Source organism: Stenella coeruleoalba, assembly GCF_951394435.1.
Source record: "Stenella coeruleoalba genome assembly, chromosome: 7".
In the NCBI taxonomy this organism is placed as follows: domain Eukaryota; kingdom Metazoa; phylum Chordata; class Mammalia; order Artiodactyla; family Delphinidae; genus Stenella; species Stenella coeruleoalba.
The window spans coordinates 114,570,105-114,587,365 of NC_137153.1; the positions used below are offsets into that span (position 1 = coordinate 114,570,105).

A 17,261-nucleotide genomic window follows, 5' to 3' on the forward strand; every position below is an offset into this window, starting at 1 on the left:
TCAACATAAAAATTATTGAGATGTTCTGCATCCTTTGTTATTTGTACTAAGTCTTCCAAGTCCGGTGTGTGTTTTACACACGCACGTCTTGCTTTGCCTGACCCATTTCCTTGCTCAGTGGTCACAGGTGGCGCATGGCTGCCGCGTGGGACAGCCCAGCTCCACTCAAGTTGAAGCTGAACCTTCACAGGACTTTGCCTGAAAATGAAACCTCACCTCCCTGTCCTGCTTATTGGTTTCTTTTAGGAGCAGTTTCTTTCCTTTTCTTTTTTTTTAACTTGCATGATTAAGAAAGGAACATTTTCTTAATAAATGTTTTGCATACAAGTGTTATTTTTGTAATTTAAAAAAAATCTAGAGGGTTCAAAGAAAAAAATATGTCTCTCATCCAGAAGCCCTGCTTTGTTATTTATTTGTTTGTTTATTGCTAAGGTAGCCATAAACTCTAGTGACCCTGGGTTGCAGAAGACTTGAGGTTCCGGTGAGTAAAGAACAACTGACATCATAGCAGAACCTTCCCTTCTTGCCATTTGTCGTACGTGGAAGGCTTGAGCCTTTCATGTCTATAGAGTTTCTGCCAAGATAAGTGGCCTGAAGCCAGCTTAGCGTAAGATTATCCAGCAGTCTGGGTCAGATATGCAGCCTGTGGCTTCTCAGGCCCAGGTAAGGTGATGGGGGAGGATGGGTCATCACTTATAAAGGAGGAATACCAGGGGGACCTGGCAAGAGTGGCCTTTTTTTCTTCTGCGGCATGCCTGCAGCCTATAATTGGTACTAGTGTAGCAGCTTGGGAGTGGGCAGTGCCCATCTGGCTCCAAATACCCAGGCTGTATGGAGTCACTTCTCTTGGCATCCAAACCCTGCAGCAGGATGGTGGCTCCCTGTGCAGATGCCTCTTCCTCACTAATAAGACCACGAGGTCTTTTGTCTTTTGCCTCGTCACAGCGTTTTATTAAGAAGACACTATAAAGAGTCCCTTTTGACATAAGTGTTATCTAAGATTGCTTTTTATTTTTATTTTCCCACTTCCAAGTATTTGGATTTTCTTTGCTAATTTGTGTGTCACCTGAGGTAGAGGTGGGGGAAGAATGCTCCTGATTGGCTCAGAAAGTAATTCCAATCAGAAAAAGCAGGGATGCCTACATTTCCCTAACAAAGCCACCCTTCTTCATCCCAGAATCACCTTACCTCCTTCCTCGCTGTGTCATCAGAGAAAGAAGCAGACGTGTTTCAGCAGTGCATTTCCCAATTTATTCCCATTTGTTAATTCAGCAAGCATTTACTGCTTACTTCCTCTATGCTATTACTCTTGAATGTGGGTTTAGTCCTTTTGTCTACAGTGTTGTTGCCAGTGTAGGCTCTTTTTATGGCTTTTCTTGGCTATTTTAAATGGAAATTGGGAGATAAACCAGGCACTCCTGGACCAAACGCCAATGGCCATGAGGTCCATCCTCTGAAGGTACTCCAGACAGAGCTTTCCCTTCCTCAGTGAATGTTGCCTTTTTCTAAATAAGTTTGTGATGGTTCACATGCTCACTTTTCTCCTTTTACCTTCGACCCTGCTGACTTGAGAGTGTGGAGGACTCCACTCATTGCTGAGGGATGTGATAGGATTTGGACGGTTCCAGGGCCACGAGGCCACAGTGTGCAGGAAGGGCGTGGTGCTGTCTTAGTGGGGCACCTGGGTCTTGGGAGGGCCTTGGCTTTACCCCTCCTCATTACTGATGGGCTGGCCCCTGTGGAGGAGTGGCCAGAATGGGCCAGCGATGGGCCCTTGTTCTTCTCTGTTCTAAGTGCCTTTCCCAACTCTTTCTGTTTCAGTACAGCACTGCAGCCTCCAGGCCCACTGATGGATCCGCTGATGAAAGGGTCCAGTGGGAGTCAGATGGCACAGACCCTTCTATGGAAAGCCAAGTCGTCTCTCTCCTTTGGCATCCAGCCCCTGCAGACGTGGCCAACAAAAGACCCTGAAGTAGAGGCCCAGGTCAACCTGTAAGTAAGTAAGAGAAGCATCATCTCAGTTGGGGCTCACGCTCACTCTAACTAGAAATCCCTTAATGCTCAGGAAGAAAATTATCTTTGGGGGGAAGAATAATGAGAGAGAGGAATGGATATTTGGTTGGGAGATTTCATTTCTGTTCTTAATGGTGCCTGATGTGTATTTATTTATTTACTTAGCAATGTTCATTGAGCACCTGCTCTGGCCAGGCCTTGTCTCAGGCATGGCAGGCAAAAGGGATTCAGTTCCTGCCCTCAGGGGATTTACAGCTCATGGAACAGATAGCCGTTAATCAAATAATCATACAAATAAATACGAATTGTGACAAGTACGAAATAATCATACAAATCATACAAATAAATACGAATCATACAAATAAATACAAATTGTGACAAGTGCTATGAAATGTGGTACCTTGATTCAGTAAACATTTACAGAATGCCCTCAATGTGCCAGCAACATACTGGGGATATAAGAGAATATGACATCTCCTCACCCGTGAATATCAAATAGTATCTAGAAGGGGAAAAAATTCCAATTATTATTCAGAAGAAATGATAATAACTATGCTATAACTAATATATTAATAGATTCCAGGTCCCATAGGGTGGTAACTATGTTTTCCTGTTTACTCCTGAATCCCCAGGGCTTTGTTATAGTGTACAATATTTGTTGGATGAATGAATAAGTAATGAATGAAGAAGATACTACAACACAGTGGTGCTTAGCTTTCCAGGGAAATCAAAGGCAACTAGGTGCAATGGTCTAATTGCCTTAAAAGCAAATGAGATGCTTCATCAGTTCAAGGCAACAAATATTATTGATGCTTACTGTACCTAAGGCCAACCCCAGAGATTCTGATTCAGTGGCTCTGGAGTGGATGAAAGAGGACTCTTCAGGGACAGCCTTTCCAGGGAGGCAGACAAGTAACCAAATAACTCCAGCGCTGTTAGAAAAGAAGCATGTATAATGTGCTATAGGAGGAGGGGATCTGCGGGAGGGCCGGGAGGAAATCGGGGAGCAGTTGCTCTTAGCCAGGCAGGATGACCATCGCGCCAGGCCGGAAAGGGGAAGAAAGCCACTTTAAACAGAGGAAAGTGTAGAGCAAAGGCTCGGATCCGTGAAAGTGGGTCCCAGCAGTGTTGACAGGCATTAAAGCAGTGATTCTCAACCCTGGCAGCACAGGAGAATCATCCCGGGAACTTTAACACATATGAAAGCCTGCACCATCCGCCCAAGAGTCCCAGGTCTAGGGTGGGACACAAATACCAATATTTTATAACGCTCCCCAGGGGATTCTCTTGTGCAGCAAATGAGGAATGCTGTTTTTAAAAATGTAACCACACAAAAATAAATACAAAATAGTTATGAAGTCCCTTATACGCCTAGCTAAGGGGTATGAATTTTTATATCTCGAGCAATGAGGAGCCATTGATAGCTTGCCTGATTTTAAACGATAATACAATTTGAAATAGACAAGGTTCACAGGGTCTGGATAAATTCACGACTGCTGGTTCTGCAGTGGGTTCTTCTGGGAAGCTAGAGAAGTCTGGAGTCACCGCTGCCTTTTCAGAGCTGCCAACATACCCCCCACCGTGGCGCGGTAGGTCCACTTATGAGAATATGGGAATTGAATGTCTCCTTGATCTGAAACTGAAATCTAAAATTTCAGTGAATGCTGAATTATCTGGGCAAAATGCTCCTGTTTTTGGGGGCCGCTGGTAACCCGCGTGTGGGCAACTCCAGCTCTTTAGAAAGGAGGGCAGGGAAGCCTGCGCTTTATCTACCAAAGGTGGAGCGGGGGTGGAGGGTGGGGTGGGGGGGTGGGGAGTGGAGGTAGGTGGACGGGTGGGGGGAAGGGCCACTCTTCCTTCCTCTGAAGCTCCAGGCGGGACTCTCAGCGCTGCTTCTTTCTAAACTACAAACCCCACAGTGCGCCGCGCGGAGGACGTAGTCAAAGGGGCGGGCAGGACTGCCGGGAAGCCTATGAGACGTAGCGGAAGCAGCCCGAGGTGGCGCCTTCCGGGTCCTATTGGTGAATCTGGTTAGGAGTGGGACCAGGCCCTGGTGATTGGCGGCCGCAGGGCTAGCGAAGCTGCCGTGAGAACAGGGCGGGCGGCGTCCGGCCAAGGGCTTCACCCCAGACTCGGGGGCCGGACTTGAAACTGATTCCACCGGGAACCAGATGTTGGGTTTTCTGGAAAACAGGCTAGAAAGATGCGTCTTTTAAGAACCGCTGCCATTCTGCGGGCTGCTCATTCATTAACTCATTCATTCAGCAAACTTAATTGATTACCTGTGTACCAGGCACTTGTGCAAACATCCCAAATGCGTTTTCTCTTTTAGTCCTCACAAAAAAACAGATAACTACTGCAGGCTCCATCTTACAGATGACGAGGCTGAGGTCCAGAAGAGTTAAGAGACTTGTTCAGGTCACACAGCTTGTAAGTGACAGAGCAGGGATTTGAACCTAACATCAGTCTAGCGCCAGTGCGCATCTCCTAATCTCAGTGTGCTCAGCGGTGCCATCAGGAGCAAAGTGTTTATGGGATGTCAGTGTCCACAGGGTGACTTGGTATTGTCGGTGAAGATTATAGCAGGACCGGACTGGACACCAATAAAGTTGACCAAGCACAAAGTTGGACCTTGTGCGAGGTCCCTTGGTCATACAAGGCCTATTCTCACCAGAAAAGGTTTTTGGTATCTATGAAAGAACCTACTGAGCACCTGTGTGCTGTCCTGGGCCCTGTGCTAAGCACTGGTATGCAAACGAAGCATCTCCTTCCAGATTAAGCGAGGCTTATGGAAGTGCTGTTACCTAGGGCAATCCAAGGAGATTTCTCAGTGGAGAGACTCCTTGAAGTGTGGGAACTTTACCAGGCAGAGGTGAAGGAGGCCTCCCCAGACAGAGGAGACTGTCTGTGCAAAGGCCAGCAGCGTTAAAGCATTCTGGATTTGAGGGGAACCACAAACAGTCAGGTCCAGCTGGAGCTTCTTGCGGAGTGGTGAGCCTGGGATGGCAGACAGAAGCCAAGTCACTGGGGAGTGGGAGGGCTTAACCTGCCTGCTAGGAAGTTTGGTCTTAACTCTCTCAGCCAGAGCACAGCATGATCAGATTTGCATACTGGAAAGATAACTGGTGTCAGTGGGCAGCTAGATTGCAGGAGGGTAAGGCTGGTGGCAGGGAGACCTATCAGAGTGGCCAGATAGGAGATAGTAAGTGTTCTGATGAGTGGCAGGAGCAATGGGATTGAGTTAAGAAATATTTAAGAGGAAGGTTAGAGTGGACCTGGTAAATGCGTGGGTGGTGGGGTGAGGAATAGGACAGAGATCATTAGATACTGCCGTGGGGGCTGAAGAGGGGTACAGTTACATCTTTGGAGGAAGGAAGTTCTTAGAAAAGTCTTCTTAGAGAGAGTAATGTGAAGTGGATCTTGAAAAAGGAGGAAGAACGTTCCTTCCTTCTTTTCTTTTTCTTGAGTAGATTTTAATTGGCAGAGGTGGGGAGGACGGGATTCTGGATGGCCGGATCCTGGTTTGCCACTTGTATGGTGAAGTAGGAGGAAGTTTGGAAGGTCAAATTGGGGGACATATCGTGAAAGGTGTTGTACTTAATGCCAGGACATTGGGAGTCTGAGTGGCTTTTGAGACAGACAAGTGATGGTTTGAGCTCTGAGCTTTAAGAGTTAATTTCACTGATATGTACAGTGAGGAGGCCAGGAAGCCAATTAAGAGATGGACTAGGGAAGGGCTCTTCAGTTGTAAGTAACAGCAACCCCACTCAAAATAGTTTAGGCGAAAAAGGAGAATGTATAGGTTAATGTAACCAAACTACAGGAAGGGACACATCTCGCTCGCTTCAGGGAGTGACTGGATCCAGGGACTCTACTGCCAACAGTCAGTCCATTCTTCTCTTACGCCCTCAACCTCCACCCCTTAGCCCTGCTTCTCTCTGCCTGTTGACCTCACTGTCTCCTACCATCCATGAGTTTTCACCATGCAGCTGTGGGTGTGATCTCAGGCAGCATGGGGTATGTTCTCACAGACTTGCAAGTTGAGAGGAAAAATCTTCCCCATCAGTTAGAAGAACCCTGGGGAAGGACTATAGTTGCCCAGCCTGGGTCACATGTCCATTCCTGGTTCTGTGGGGGAGTGTCTGTTACCAGGGGCAGAGGGGGTAATTCTGCTTGCCCTGGCAAACAGAGCAGGGGTGGTCAGGAGGTAGGAGAACAGAATTCAAAGGGGTCAGAGAAGCCAGTGGAGGAGTTTCAAGAAGGGCAGTGCTCTCTGACCGGTCACAAAAATAACTTAGGAAGTTTGTTCAAAAATATAGATCATGGAACCTATTTAATTAGAACCCTTAGTGGTGGGACCCAGGGATCTGGCTGAAGGTGTCAAATATAACAGAAAGTTTGAAGATCGAAACTAAAATCTTCCATTGAATTTGATGATTCGGAAGCCACGGGGCTCCTCTGAAAACGCCGTTTCACTTGGGAAGGGAGGGCAGAAGGCAGATGGCGAGTCTCTCTGCATCCTCACATCTCCTCATTCATAACCTCCTTTCAGGGCCATGTCCGACCCTACAAGAGGCAAAGTTTCCTCATTAGTTCAGTACATTAGGAAAAGACAAAGGAAAGCTATTGGAAAGATGGTTATTTGAGGGGTGTTCTGCCTTAAACGGATGTCAGCCAGGAGCAGAAGGAAGAAAGTTTGAAAAGTTTTTAATTCCATCTGAATTACCTGCCCATTCTTTTTTCCCATCAGTCCTTCCTGTGATTAATTACAATATACTACCAATAAGTTGGATTTCTTAAAAAGTATAATTCAGACTTAATTTCCCTCACTCGGCTGAATTAGCAGTGGTTTGCTTTTTGATCTTTTGGAGAAAGTTGCCACGTATTTGAAAGAGTTTATCATCAAGGCGTGATACAAATATCAGGCAATTTCGTATTTAGACATTTTAAAATAGTTTCCAAAAGCCTCAAAAGACCTAGTTTGCTCCTGAGTAAAGGACTACTTGATTTTAAAACACAAAGCTGGAGAGAAAGCCTTTGGGTTTACTGTTGGGGAAATTCTATTGTTTCCAGGAAGAAACTTCTCCTCCAGTTCCATGGAGGAAAGAGGCTGGACAGCTGACTTGCCCCTTCCTCTTTTCCTCTCTTACCTTTGCGATCTGGTTGCCCACCGAGCTTGTGCGTTAGCTCCTCTCCTGTTTCCACATGGAAAAACACACCTGCGTCTTCTAGAGACAGGTGTGGAGGCCCACCTGCCTCGATATCCCCTGTTGGAGCTCGACAGTCATGAGACAGTGATTCCTCGGCAACCATTCAGGTGAGTAGCTGCCTCTCTGCAGACCAGGCTCTCCCGCAAGTGGGCTGCTCCAGGTCTAAACTTGGGGGAAGTAGTAGGAAGTCTATGTGGCTGTCGGGCTCAGCCACATTTGCCAATGAAACTCTGACAGTGAGGAAACTGATGTCTTGATTTCCATTTGCCTGACTCCTGTCTCTAATTCTAAACCGATTCCGAACACAGAGAAGAGAGCAGCTTGATTTATTAAAAAGCTCAGATAATTGTGAGACAGGCTAGGATCTGTGTGGGTCTGGTTAGGAGGGGGTTTGTTTTGTTCTGTTTGTTTTTATTCTCTTGTTCTTCCGTGTCATAGCAGAGTATGTGGCACATAGAAAGTGCTCACTAAATACTTGTTGGGTAAGTTAAAGATAATAGAGCAGAGATGCCTGTTAGGGAGGCTCCTGCAACGATGCAGGTCTGAGCTAAAGCAGAGAACGTGAAAATGGAAAGGGGAGAAGTGGCGAGGGACTAAAAGACATGGTGGAATTCTCGAAATATCCTCACGTGCACAATGGCGTGTACAAGGTTATGCACTGCAGTTTATTAGTAGTAGCGAAAGGTTGAAACTGGCTAAATAAAATACAGTACATCTACTCAGTGGAATAGTAGGTAGCCATAAGAAAGAATATGGAGGATCTTTTGGTACTGATTTGGAAAGATCTCCAAGATACATTAAATAGAAAAACAACAAAAACAAGGAGTGGAGTTGTGTATAGTATGCTACCATTTACCAAAGGCAAAAGGGAATATGTATTTCTCTTTCTTTGTAAATGCATATAGCATCTCTGGCAGACACACAGTAAACAATAGAGGTTGCTGGTAAGGAGAGGAAATGAGGGGCCGAGGAGGGAGGAGAGCACAGACTTACCCCTGTATGGCCTTTTGGACTCTTGTGAGTTTTGAAGCAAGTGAGTTTTACCTCTTCAAAGAGTGAAATACAGATACAAACATACAACAATCAAAATCAACACTGTGTGGGGCCTCTACCGGGGGCCTGGAGACTGATTAAGATGTTGGATGTGAGAGAATACCTGGGCGATGACTCTGAACTTGCACCTCAAGTGACTGGGAAGAAGGTGGCAGCTCTGCTGACTGAGATGTGAGTGAGGAGTGGGAGTGAGGGTGACTCAGGGCATGTTATGTTTAAGAGGCCCCCGGGGGTGTCCGCAGAACCATGTCCGACAGCTGTAAGTCTGAACTTGCAGTTGGAGAGAAAGATTGAGTTGGAGATTTGGTCTGGGGAGTTGTTAGCATAGAGGTAGTATTTGAAGGTGCCGGAGCAGTGAGGTCCCCAGGGAGGTGAGTGGCCTGAATGGAAGGGAGAGGAATGTGGATCTTCACTGCTCAAGGGTGGCGTAGGGGTCAACACTGAGTTGCTGCTCTGTGTGGTCTAAGTCAGGGAGGGGTATGGCATCACTCTGCCAGGACATCCTGGTCTTTTTCTGGGAACAGAAGCTGCACCATTGAGCTCCACATCCCCTGGAGGAATAATCACTAACAGCAATCATTCTTCCTCAAGGAGGTTATGCCATTACTAAGAACTCTATTCCTTTGACTATTCGCGTTGTCTATTGTTACAAATTTTATAGTCCTCAAGGGCCAGTAACCCATTTTTGGTGCTCACCTCATCTCAAAGTACAGTGCAGAACACCATAAGGACACACTATAAATAGTGACTAGAGAGTATGACTCTTTTTTTTTTTTTTTTTTTTTTTTGCGGTACGCGGACCGCTCACTGCTGTGGTCTCTCCCGTTGCGGAGCACAGGCTCCGGACGCGCAGGCTCAGCGGCCATTGCTCACGGGCCTAGCCGCTCCGTGGCATGTGGGATCTTCCCGGAGCGGGGTACAAACCCGCGTCCCCTGCATCGGCAAGCGGACTCTCAACCACTGCGCCACCAGGGAAGCCCCAAGAGTATGACTCTGTTTAATCATTGCTTTTAGGAGGCAAAAAGAAATAGTTTAGGCTGCCCTGCCCTAAATTCACCTAAGCCAACACTCATTTTTGTAAATCGCATTTGGCTTTGAATGCAGGCTGGTTGCTTTCCTGTCATCTTCTATAGTAAGAAGTGTTCTTAGTTAAAATGCTTTTGCCTCCTATACTTCTGTGAGTTTGGCTGATCTAGTCTTTTGCTTTCTTTGAAGAATGTTCTCCACGTCCGTCAACACTCTCCCTCATCCTTGGTCTCAAAGCCTCCTTTTTATAGACTGTCTCAGGATCAGACTACCTTGGTGAAATAAACATTTTAGAAAATCTTTCACAAATATAGTTTGACCTTAAAAGCACAGAGTAAGCTGCTTTTCTTCCACTACGTGGTCTGAATGTACCTGGAGAAAAAAACAACACAGAGAAGGATGAAGTGGATATAAATTGGTCCAGAAAATTAGAATACAATACAGAGGCCATTTAAAAAGCAGCCAGGGCCTTCCCCCCTCTCCTAGGTTACCTCAAGACAAAATTCAGTCAGTTCCACAGCATTTATATACTTTTATGCTTAAGACTAAGAATTTTTCACATACTGGTATTGGCTATAAAGGGGATCAAAATATACCACCCCAAAATATGCCACTTTGGCATAAGGATTATTTTGAGCTGAAGGCAATTGAGGAAAAGCAGACACAGGAAGAACTCTCTGCCCTCCCCCGATCTGCCTAAAAGCAGGGCATAAATTTCTCTTTGTAAAAGTGCCCCCTCTCCTCTCTCTACCAAGAGAAGGAGAACAGTCCTTATCACCAGAGACAGAGAAGACACCAAGATGAGTCTACATAAACAAACCTTACTAAATAACCCTATCTACCATTGCTTTCCCCCATATATCTGTCTTCCCGTGATTTACCACTCCTAGAAGCCCCAAATCCCTTTTCTTTTGTCTTGTGACCTCTCCACAATTTATTGCCCTTTGTTAAAATAGTATATAAACCTCTGAGTCTAACTGCTACTTTGGGTTTTCTTTTCTGTGCAGGCCTTGTGCATGTAAAGTTAGAAATAAAATTTGTATGCCTTTTCTCCTGTTAATCTGTCTTTTGTCAGCTTAATTCACAGGTACCAGTTACAGAACATAAGAGGGTAAAGGGAAAGTTTTTCCTCCCTAACAGCTACTTCCTAAAGTGAGAGCATTTTAGATTACAGGAGAATCTAGCTTATCTCTAGATTTCCACAAAGAGACTTTTTCTTCTTTGTGTTGTTCTTCACGTGCACACACCTTCCTAATGATGCATAACCTCTGTTTCTTCAAATAGTAACTGTGCTCAGACTATTCACCTGCTAAGTGCTTCATATGTATTTTCTCAGTAAATGCAACAGCCCTATGAGGATTGTCCCATGGTTATCAGTATTTGTTGAATTAATTCATTAATCAAGCCCCATTTTACAGTTGTAGAACTGAGAGCCCACGAAAGGCTGTTTCTTGCCTAAAATCAGGCCGTGAATTAGTGGTGGGTTAGACAGAGTTGAGTAAATATCAGGCAACACTTATGTACATGTAATTTCTCTATGCATATAGATGTTAGTTTATTTAAGTTTAGGATCAGTTTTTTTTTTTTTTCTGTATGACATTCTAAAGTAAATTTTTATTGTACTATAATTTACAGGCAATAAAATGCAAGAATCTTAAGTTCACAGTTGGATGAGTTTGACACTTGCAGATGTTTCACTTTTTAATGTTACAGTGTTGATCCATTGCACTTAATTGTATTGCCTATTTATTGAAAGGTGCCAATCTCTAGACATAGGGAATGCCAGCCTCATCATGAGCTAATGGCTGGTGAATGATGTCACAATGTGTTTCATTGTGATGGCCCCCACGGCATTTTCTTTGTTTGCTCATATTACTGGCATTGTATTAACCTCTGAAGTGAATTTTTTGAGATTAACCTGATGCAACATTTATAGTATTTTCATGTCTGACTCAAAAACAAATTTCATGAATATGCTGTGTAATGCAGTTCACTTCCAGCAGCAGCTGACAGTGGACTTGTGAGTACCTGGGGGTGTCTCTCCAGGCCTGATCCTAGAGAAAGTTATGAAGTGGTCCCTGTGTTTGCCCTGCCCCTTCTCTAGGTACCTATCTAGTATGGCTGGCCTCACCCTCCTATGTCACTCCTGGCCCCTGGTAAAGAAGAAAAACCCTGGGGGACATGGTGGCTCTCCTCAGACATTTGAAGGGCTTTCCTATAGAGGTGATCTTGTTTTATATGGCCCCAAAGAGTTGGCTGGCTGGCTTGCTTTCATTCATTCATTCACTCATTATTAAATAAAACTCCACTAATAGCTAACTCTGTACCAGGTATTATGTTACAAGCTAAGGATTTTGCATTGAACAAAACCAACAGAGAACCTGCCACTGTGAAGCTTATATTTTAGTAGGGGAGGCAGATGTTAATCCAATACCCTCTTTGTAATTTCTAATCTGGGGGTGGAGGTGGGGTCAGGAAGAAGAAGGAGTTTGGAGAGCTCATTCCAGGTCCTAAGACGAGAAGATGCTCAGCAAGTTGAAGGAAATGAAGAAGGGCACTGTGGCTGGAGTGCTGAGACAGGGCGAGCGGGCCAGACAGGACAGCTGGCTGGGGGTGTGGAAGTGATGGTAAGGAAATTCAGAAGAAGTGAAAGGGTGAAGATGTAGGACCAGCTGGTGGAAATTAAAGTGTGATGGATTTCAGTTCAATGTAGAAAAAAACTGTTTGACAGGAAGAATGGAGTGCTCTGCGGCATACTGTTTCTTTATCACTAATAGTTTGTAAGTAGAGACTTGCTGGCTATATTTCAAGTATCTGGTAAAGAATACACTATCACAGATACCAGATTGGACACCAAATGACCCTTAAGTCTCTGGACCTGGAAGTCTCTGGACATCTCTGGAAGTCTCTTCTACCCTAAGATCCTATGCTGAGGTGGCAGGAAGACTGACCAGGCTATTGTAGGGATCTGGGTATCAAATAGTGAGGACCCGTGAGATGAAGGACTAAGCTGGCTAAATATGGGAGATGATCACTGAGGAAATGTCCAACCATGGGGGAATGGAGAAGCAGTGGGATAGTGATATAGCAGGGGACTACACAGCACTGTCAGTGATACAGGTATCAATGTGTACAAATCTCAAACGCCAATTGTTCAGAGAAGCTAGTTGCAGGGAGATAGTCACAGTATGGTATACATTTGTGTAAAATTTAAGATCATGCTAAACAGTACTGCATATGGTTTATGACTATGTAGTACAAATATAAAAAATAAGCAGGGAGTGTGAACCAAATTATTTAGTGATTGTTTCAAGGGAGAGAGAGATGAAAATGAGATCAAGGAGAGGTACACAGGGGTTTCAACTGTATCTATAATGTTCATTATATTATTCTTTATTTTTCTGCATCTTGAAGAAATAAGACAAATTAGAGAAGAAATCCAGGTGATTCTTACATATAGGTAGGTTTTGAGAACCAGAGTCAGTGCTTCTCAAAGTTCAGTGTGCATTTGAATCCTCAGGGGATCTTGTTAAAATGCTGATTCTGTCTCATTAGGTCTGGGGTGGGGCCTGAGGGTCTGCATTTCTAATCAGCTGAGGGAAAAGGACCACTCTGAGTAGCGAGGGTCGGAATGACCTTGGTGTTCCCTAGGATTCTCCCTGCCGACAGGACTGTTCGGAAGTGCCCACTCTGGACAGCATGCCTCCCTTCAGGGTCTGGGTACAGTTGGGGGCAGTCTGGGAATCTCGGGAGAGAAGCTTTGAGAACTTGGGAAGGCACACTTTGGAGAGATTTCTCCAAAGAAGTTAAATCGACAGGCGATCCAGGGAGGTACGCAGCAACATATGTTGTCTGCTGATTCTTTTTCCTTAAATACGTTTCTGTTTAACACTTCGTGGTCATGCATGTGCAGGTATCCTGTGGAGCAGTGTTTCCCAAACCAAATGTACTCTGAGCTAGAAATCCCTTCAGTCTTGACATTATAGGAAAGGAGAAGCCAAGGTCGCTAAAGATTAGGGTGGGAGGGAGCAGATGTGCGGACATTACACTTTGTAGGAATCATTTTCTAGGTAGCAGCTCCCAGGTTTCTGGATGGTGGGTCTTGAACTGAGCAGAGTGACAGGCCTCTCATATCCCAAGATGGCATCAGCTACTCAAGAAGGAGACAAAAGAGGCTGTTGTACAGTTTACCAGATTTGCTATACACAGGTGTGACGTGCTTGCACAAAGTTTTTGTTCCTGTGAAGTCCGATGTCCTGTATATTTTCCCACTGCGCCATAAGTGCTATGACAGCAGAGAGCACACGTCTCAGGTTTAGCACCTGGCCCAGCACCTGGGACCTCACAGGTGCTCAGGAACTGTTTATGGAATGAGTGAATGAATTTCAACTCAGATACAGGTCTTTTTTAAATTAACCTTTTTATTTTGAGAGCATAATAGATTCATATGCAGTTAGAAGAAGTAACACAGAGAGATCCCAGGTACCCTTTACCCAGTTTCCCCCAATGGTAACATCTGGCATAACTATAGTAAAGTATCAGTCACAGCCAGGAAATGGTCAGTGATACAATCCATTGGCCTTAGATTTCCCCAGTGTCACATGCAGTCTTATCATATGTGTAGGTTCATTTCTCCACCACCACAGATAAGACACAGACATGGCTCCATCACCACAGAGTCCCTTATGCTGCCCTTTTATGACCACACCTACCTCGCTCTATAATTTTGTCATTTCAAGAATGTTGCATAATAGAATCACACAGTAAGTAAGCTTTTATGGTTGGCCTTTTCCACTCCACACAATTCCCTGGACATTCATCCAAGTTGTTGTATCTGTCAGTAGTGTGTTCCTTTTCCTGGCTGAGGGATATTCCGTGGTGGGCATGCACCACAGTTCGTTTATCCATTCACCCTTCCAAAGATTTCTAGGCTTTTTCTAGCTTGGGGCTATTATGAATAAAGCTGATACCAACATTTGTGTATAGGTACTTGTGAATATATTTTTTCATTTTTCTGGGATAAATGCCCAAGAGTGCAAGTGCTGGGTCATATGGTAACTGCATATTTAATTTTATAAGAAACTGCCAACTGGTTTCCAAAGAGGCTTGGCTTACCTTGCACATTCCCACCCACAGTCTATATATATATATATATATATATATATATATATATATATATATATATATATTTAAAATAAATTTATTTATTTTATTTATTTTTATTTTTGGCTGTATTGGGTCTTCGTTGCTGTGCGCAGGCTTTCTCTAGTTGTGGCGAGCGGGGGCTACCCTTCGTTGTGGTGCACAGGCTTCTCATTGCAGTGGCTTCTCTTGTTGCAGAGCACGGGCTCTGGGCACGCGGGCTTCAGTAGTTGTGGCGCGTGGGCTCAGTAGTTGTGGCTCGCGGACTCTAGAGCACAGGCTCAGTAGTTGTGGCGCATGGGCTTAGTTGCTTTGCGGCATGTGGGATCTTCCCGGACCAGGGCTCGAACCTGTGTCCCCTGCATTGGCAGGCGGATTCTTAACCACTGCACCACCGGGGAAGCCCCCACCCACAGTCTATAAGTGGTCCAGTTGCTCCATGTCTTCGCCAAAGTTTGGTATGGTTGCTGTTTTTTATTTAGAGATAGAATTCCAAGGGCACTGGTACAGATCATTATTGAAAGGAGGCTTGCAGTGAATTACCACAAGACTTTAGTAATAGCAGAGAACCTGGTAAGTTCCAGGGACACCTGTCTTTGTCCAGAAACTTAGTAGATACATAAATACTGTAGGAGGAATGCATTCTAGAATGTTAGAGAAGTGAGGATTAGAATGAGAAAGATGACTGACTAATGGTGGGAGGTAACATCAAATATACCCAAAGGTATGTCAGAATATCTAACGGCAGATAGGGGGTGGAGGAGGGAAAGGAGAAAAGGGGGCAGGAACCCACCTGCGTTCAAGTAGAGCAAAGGCCAGCAGAGGTTATCATTAATTCATGACTCGTTAATTCAACAAATATTCATGGAGCAGCCTGCTATGAGCCAGGCATTCTGAGACACGTGGGACATGGTCATGACCGAGGTTGGTAAGGTCCCTGACAGTTAGAATAACCAGCATTTATTTATGTGTCAGGTGTTGTGCTAAGCACCTATGATATCTTTTAATCCTCCCACAGAGACAGATGTTATTTTAAGCCCATGTTACAGATGAGGAAACAAGCTCAGAGAGGATAAGTAACTTGCCTGGGGCCACAGAGCTAGAGTGCCATGGAGCTGACATTCAAAGCCAGGCATGTCTGACCACCTTATGGTTGGTGGAACTTGCTAAGGGATGGTAAACTTAAGATCCTGGTACAGGAGCACCTGGTACTGTGACCCCATAAGCACAGTTGGGGAACAAGATGCCGTCTGGAGCCAGACTCCAGGGGCTCGGATTTCCTGGAACCCTTACACTCTAGAAATCCTCTTGCTTACTTCCTACTTCCTAGTGTCTGAAATCTCTTCAAAAGAGGACAGGATTCTTCCATTTCGTCATTAGAAGTTAATGTATAATTGCAGCTCTGCTTTTTTGTGTCACTTATCTTCGGAAGGAGAGACAACTGCTCCCTTATGTGCAATAAGCTATTCTCGTACCTGCTGTTAGGAGGCCCGGGGCTACTTCCAAGCCTAAATCTGTAGTCTGGCACGTTTTTCAGCTTCTCTGTCCCTCAAATAGGGGGATCCCATCCATCTGTCTATTACAAACTGCTTATCCAGGGGGCGGAGGTGTTGTCCCGGCGCTCCTGACATTGAGCTCTGCTGTCGGTAAGCCTGTTGCTTTTCACAAATTCTCTCTGCTGATCCAGGAGGAGTCCCGTTCTTCCATTGGCTTTAACTCTTCCAGCAGGGCTGGAGTTGACTGAGGCCTGGAATAGGGGGGTCTGGCCAGTTGTTAGGGTCAGTCACTAATCTCTGGGCCACTTGAGTAAGGACGTGTATCGCTGAATTTCAGCTTCCTTTTTTTCCCCTTTTTCAGTTTCCATAACTTCGCCTCTTTGGAGGGGGTTGTCCTGCTTTCCAGGTCCCTGACTTACATAATGGTAATTTTTCTAGCCTCTGTGTGGAGCTGGAAATCTTTGCTCTCATCCGGGCCTTCTTTAGAGATTTAACATGATGGCCCTCAGCTCTGTTCATGCTCGCAAAGCGTGATCCAGCATCCTCTCACGTTAATTTACTAAAACAGAAAGAGTTTCTATTTAGAGCCTAGACCACAGTCCCTGTGAGGAACTTGAACCCTCTGATTCTTTTTTGCACCTGCCTTGTTCTGGTGACATGCTGTTGGGTCCCAAGTATTTTCTAGGTGAGGTCACACTGCCAACACTTTTAGGGAGGGGATGTCGTGCTGAGCTGTGATGCTGCCCTTAGCCCCACCCTAGGAGGCTGCTTGGCTCCAGGTCTCCCTTTCCACCACAGGGGGAAAAAAGGCATCTTACATTTGGTAGTATATATGAGTCCATGCCACTCTCTCACTTTGTCCCAGCTTACCCTTCCCCCTCCCCATGTCCTCAAGTCCATTCTCTACGTCTGCGTTGTAAAGCAATTATACTCCAATAAAGATGTTTTTTAAAAAAAAGTCATCTTATTTAAAATTCTTTAAAAAGTTGGTAATCATGTATGCTGCACGCCCCTTCCCAGGGCTCTCTCTAACAACCAGAGAAGAATTCATACTAATAAAAAGAGCGATAATAATAGCTAACATTTATTGAGTAGTTTTCATGTAATAGACGTTATGCTTAGAATAAATTTTTATCTGCTCTTTTTAGTTTATTCTTTATAACCCTATTAAGTAGGTGATACTATCAACCACATTTTATACATGTGGGAGCTAATGCCCAGGGAGATTAAGAACCCACATCTGTGACTGAAGCACTTGCCCTTAGGGACTATATGACACCTCCTCCCATTCATGGAAAACTTGATCAAGGCCTTGTCCTTC

General features: G+C 44.9%; 1 protein-coding gene across 1 annotated transcript in view; it reads left to right on the forward strand.

Moving 5' to 3' along the window:
• Nucleotides 1–17,261, forward strand: part of GARNL3 (GTPase activating Rap/RanGAP domain like 3) — a 152,508-nt gene that overhangs the window by 22,620 nt on the left and 112,627 nt on the right. The window contains exon 2 of the mRNA XM_079927851.1: nucleotides 1,822–1,992. Within this exon, the coding sequence (XP_079783977.1) occupies nucleotides 1,822–1,992 (171 nt within the window). The remainder of the gene's footprint in view (nucleotides 1–1,821; nucleotides 1,993–17,261) is intronic.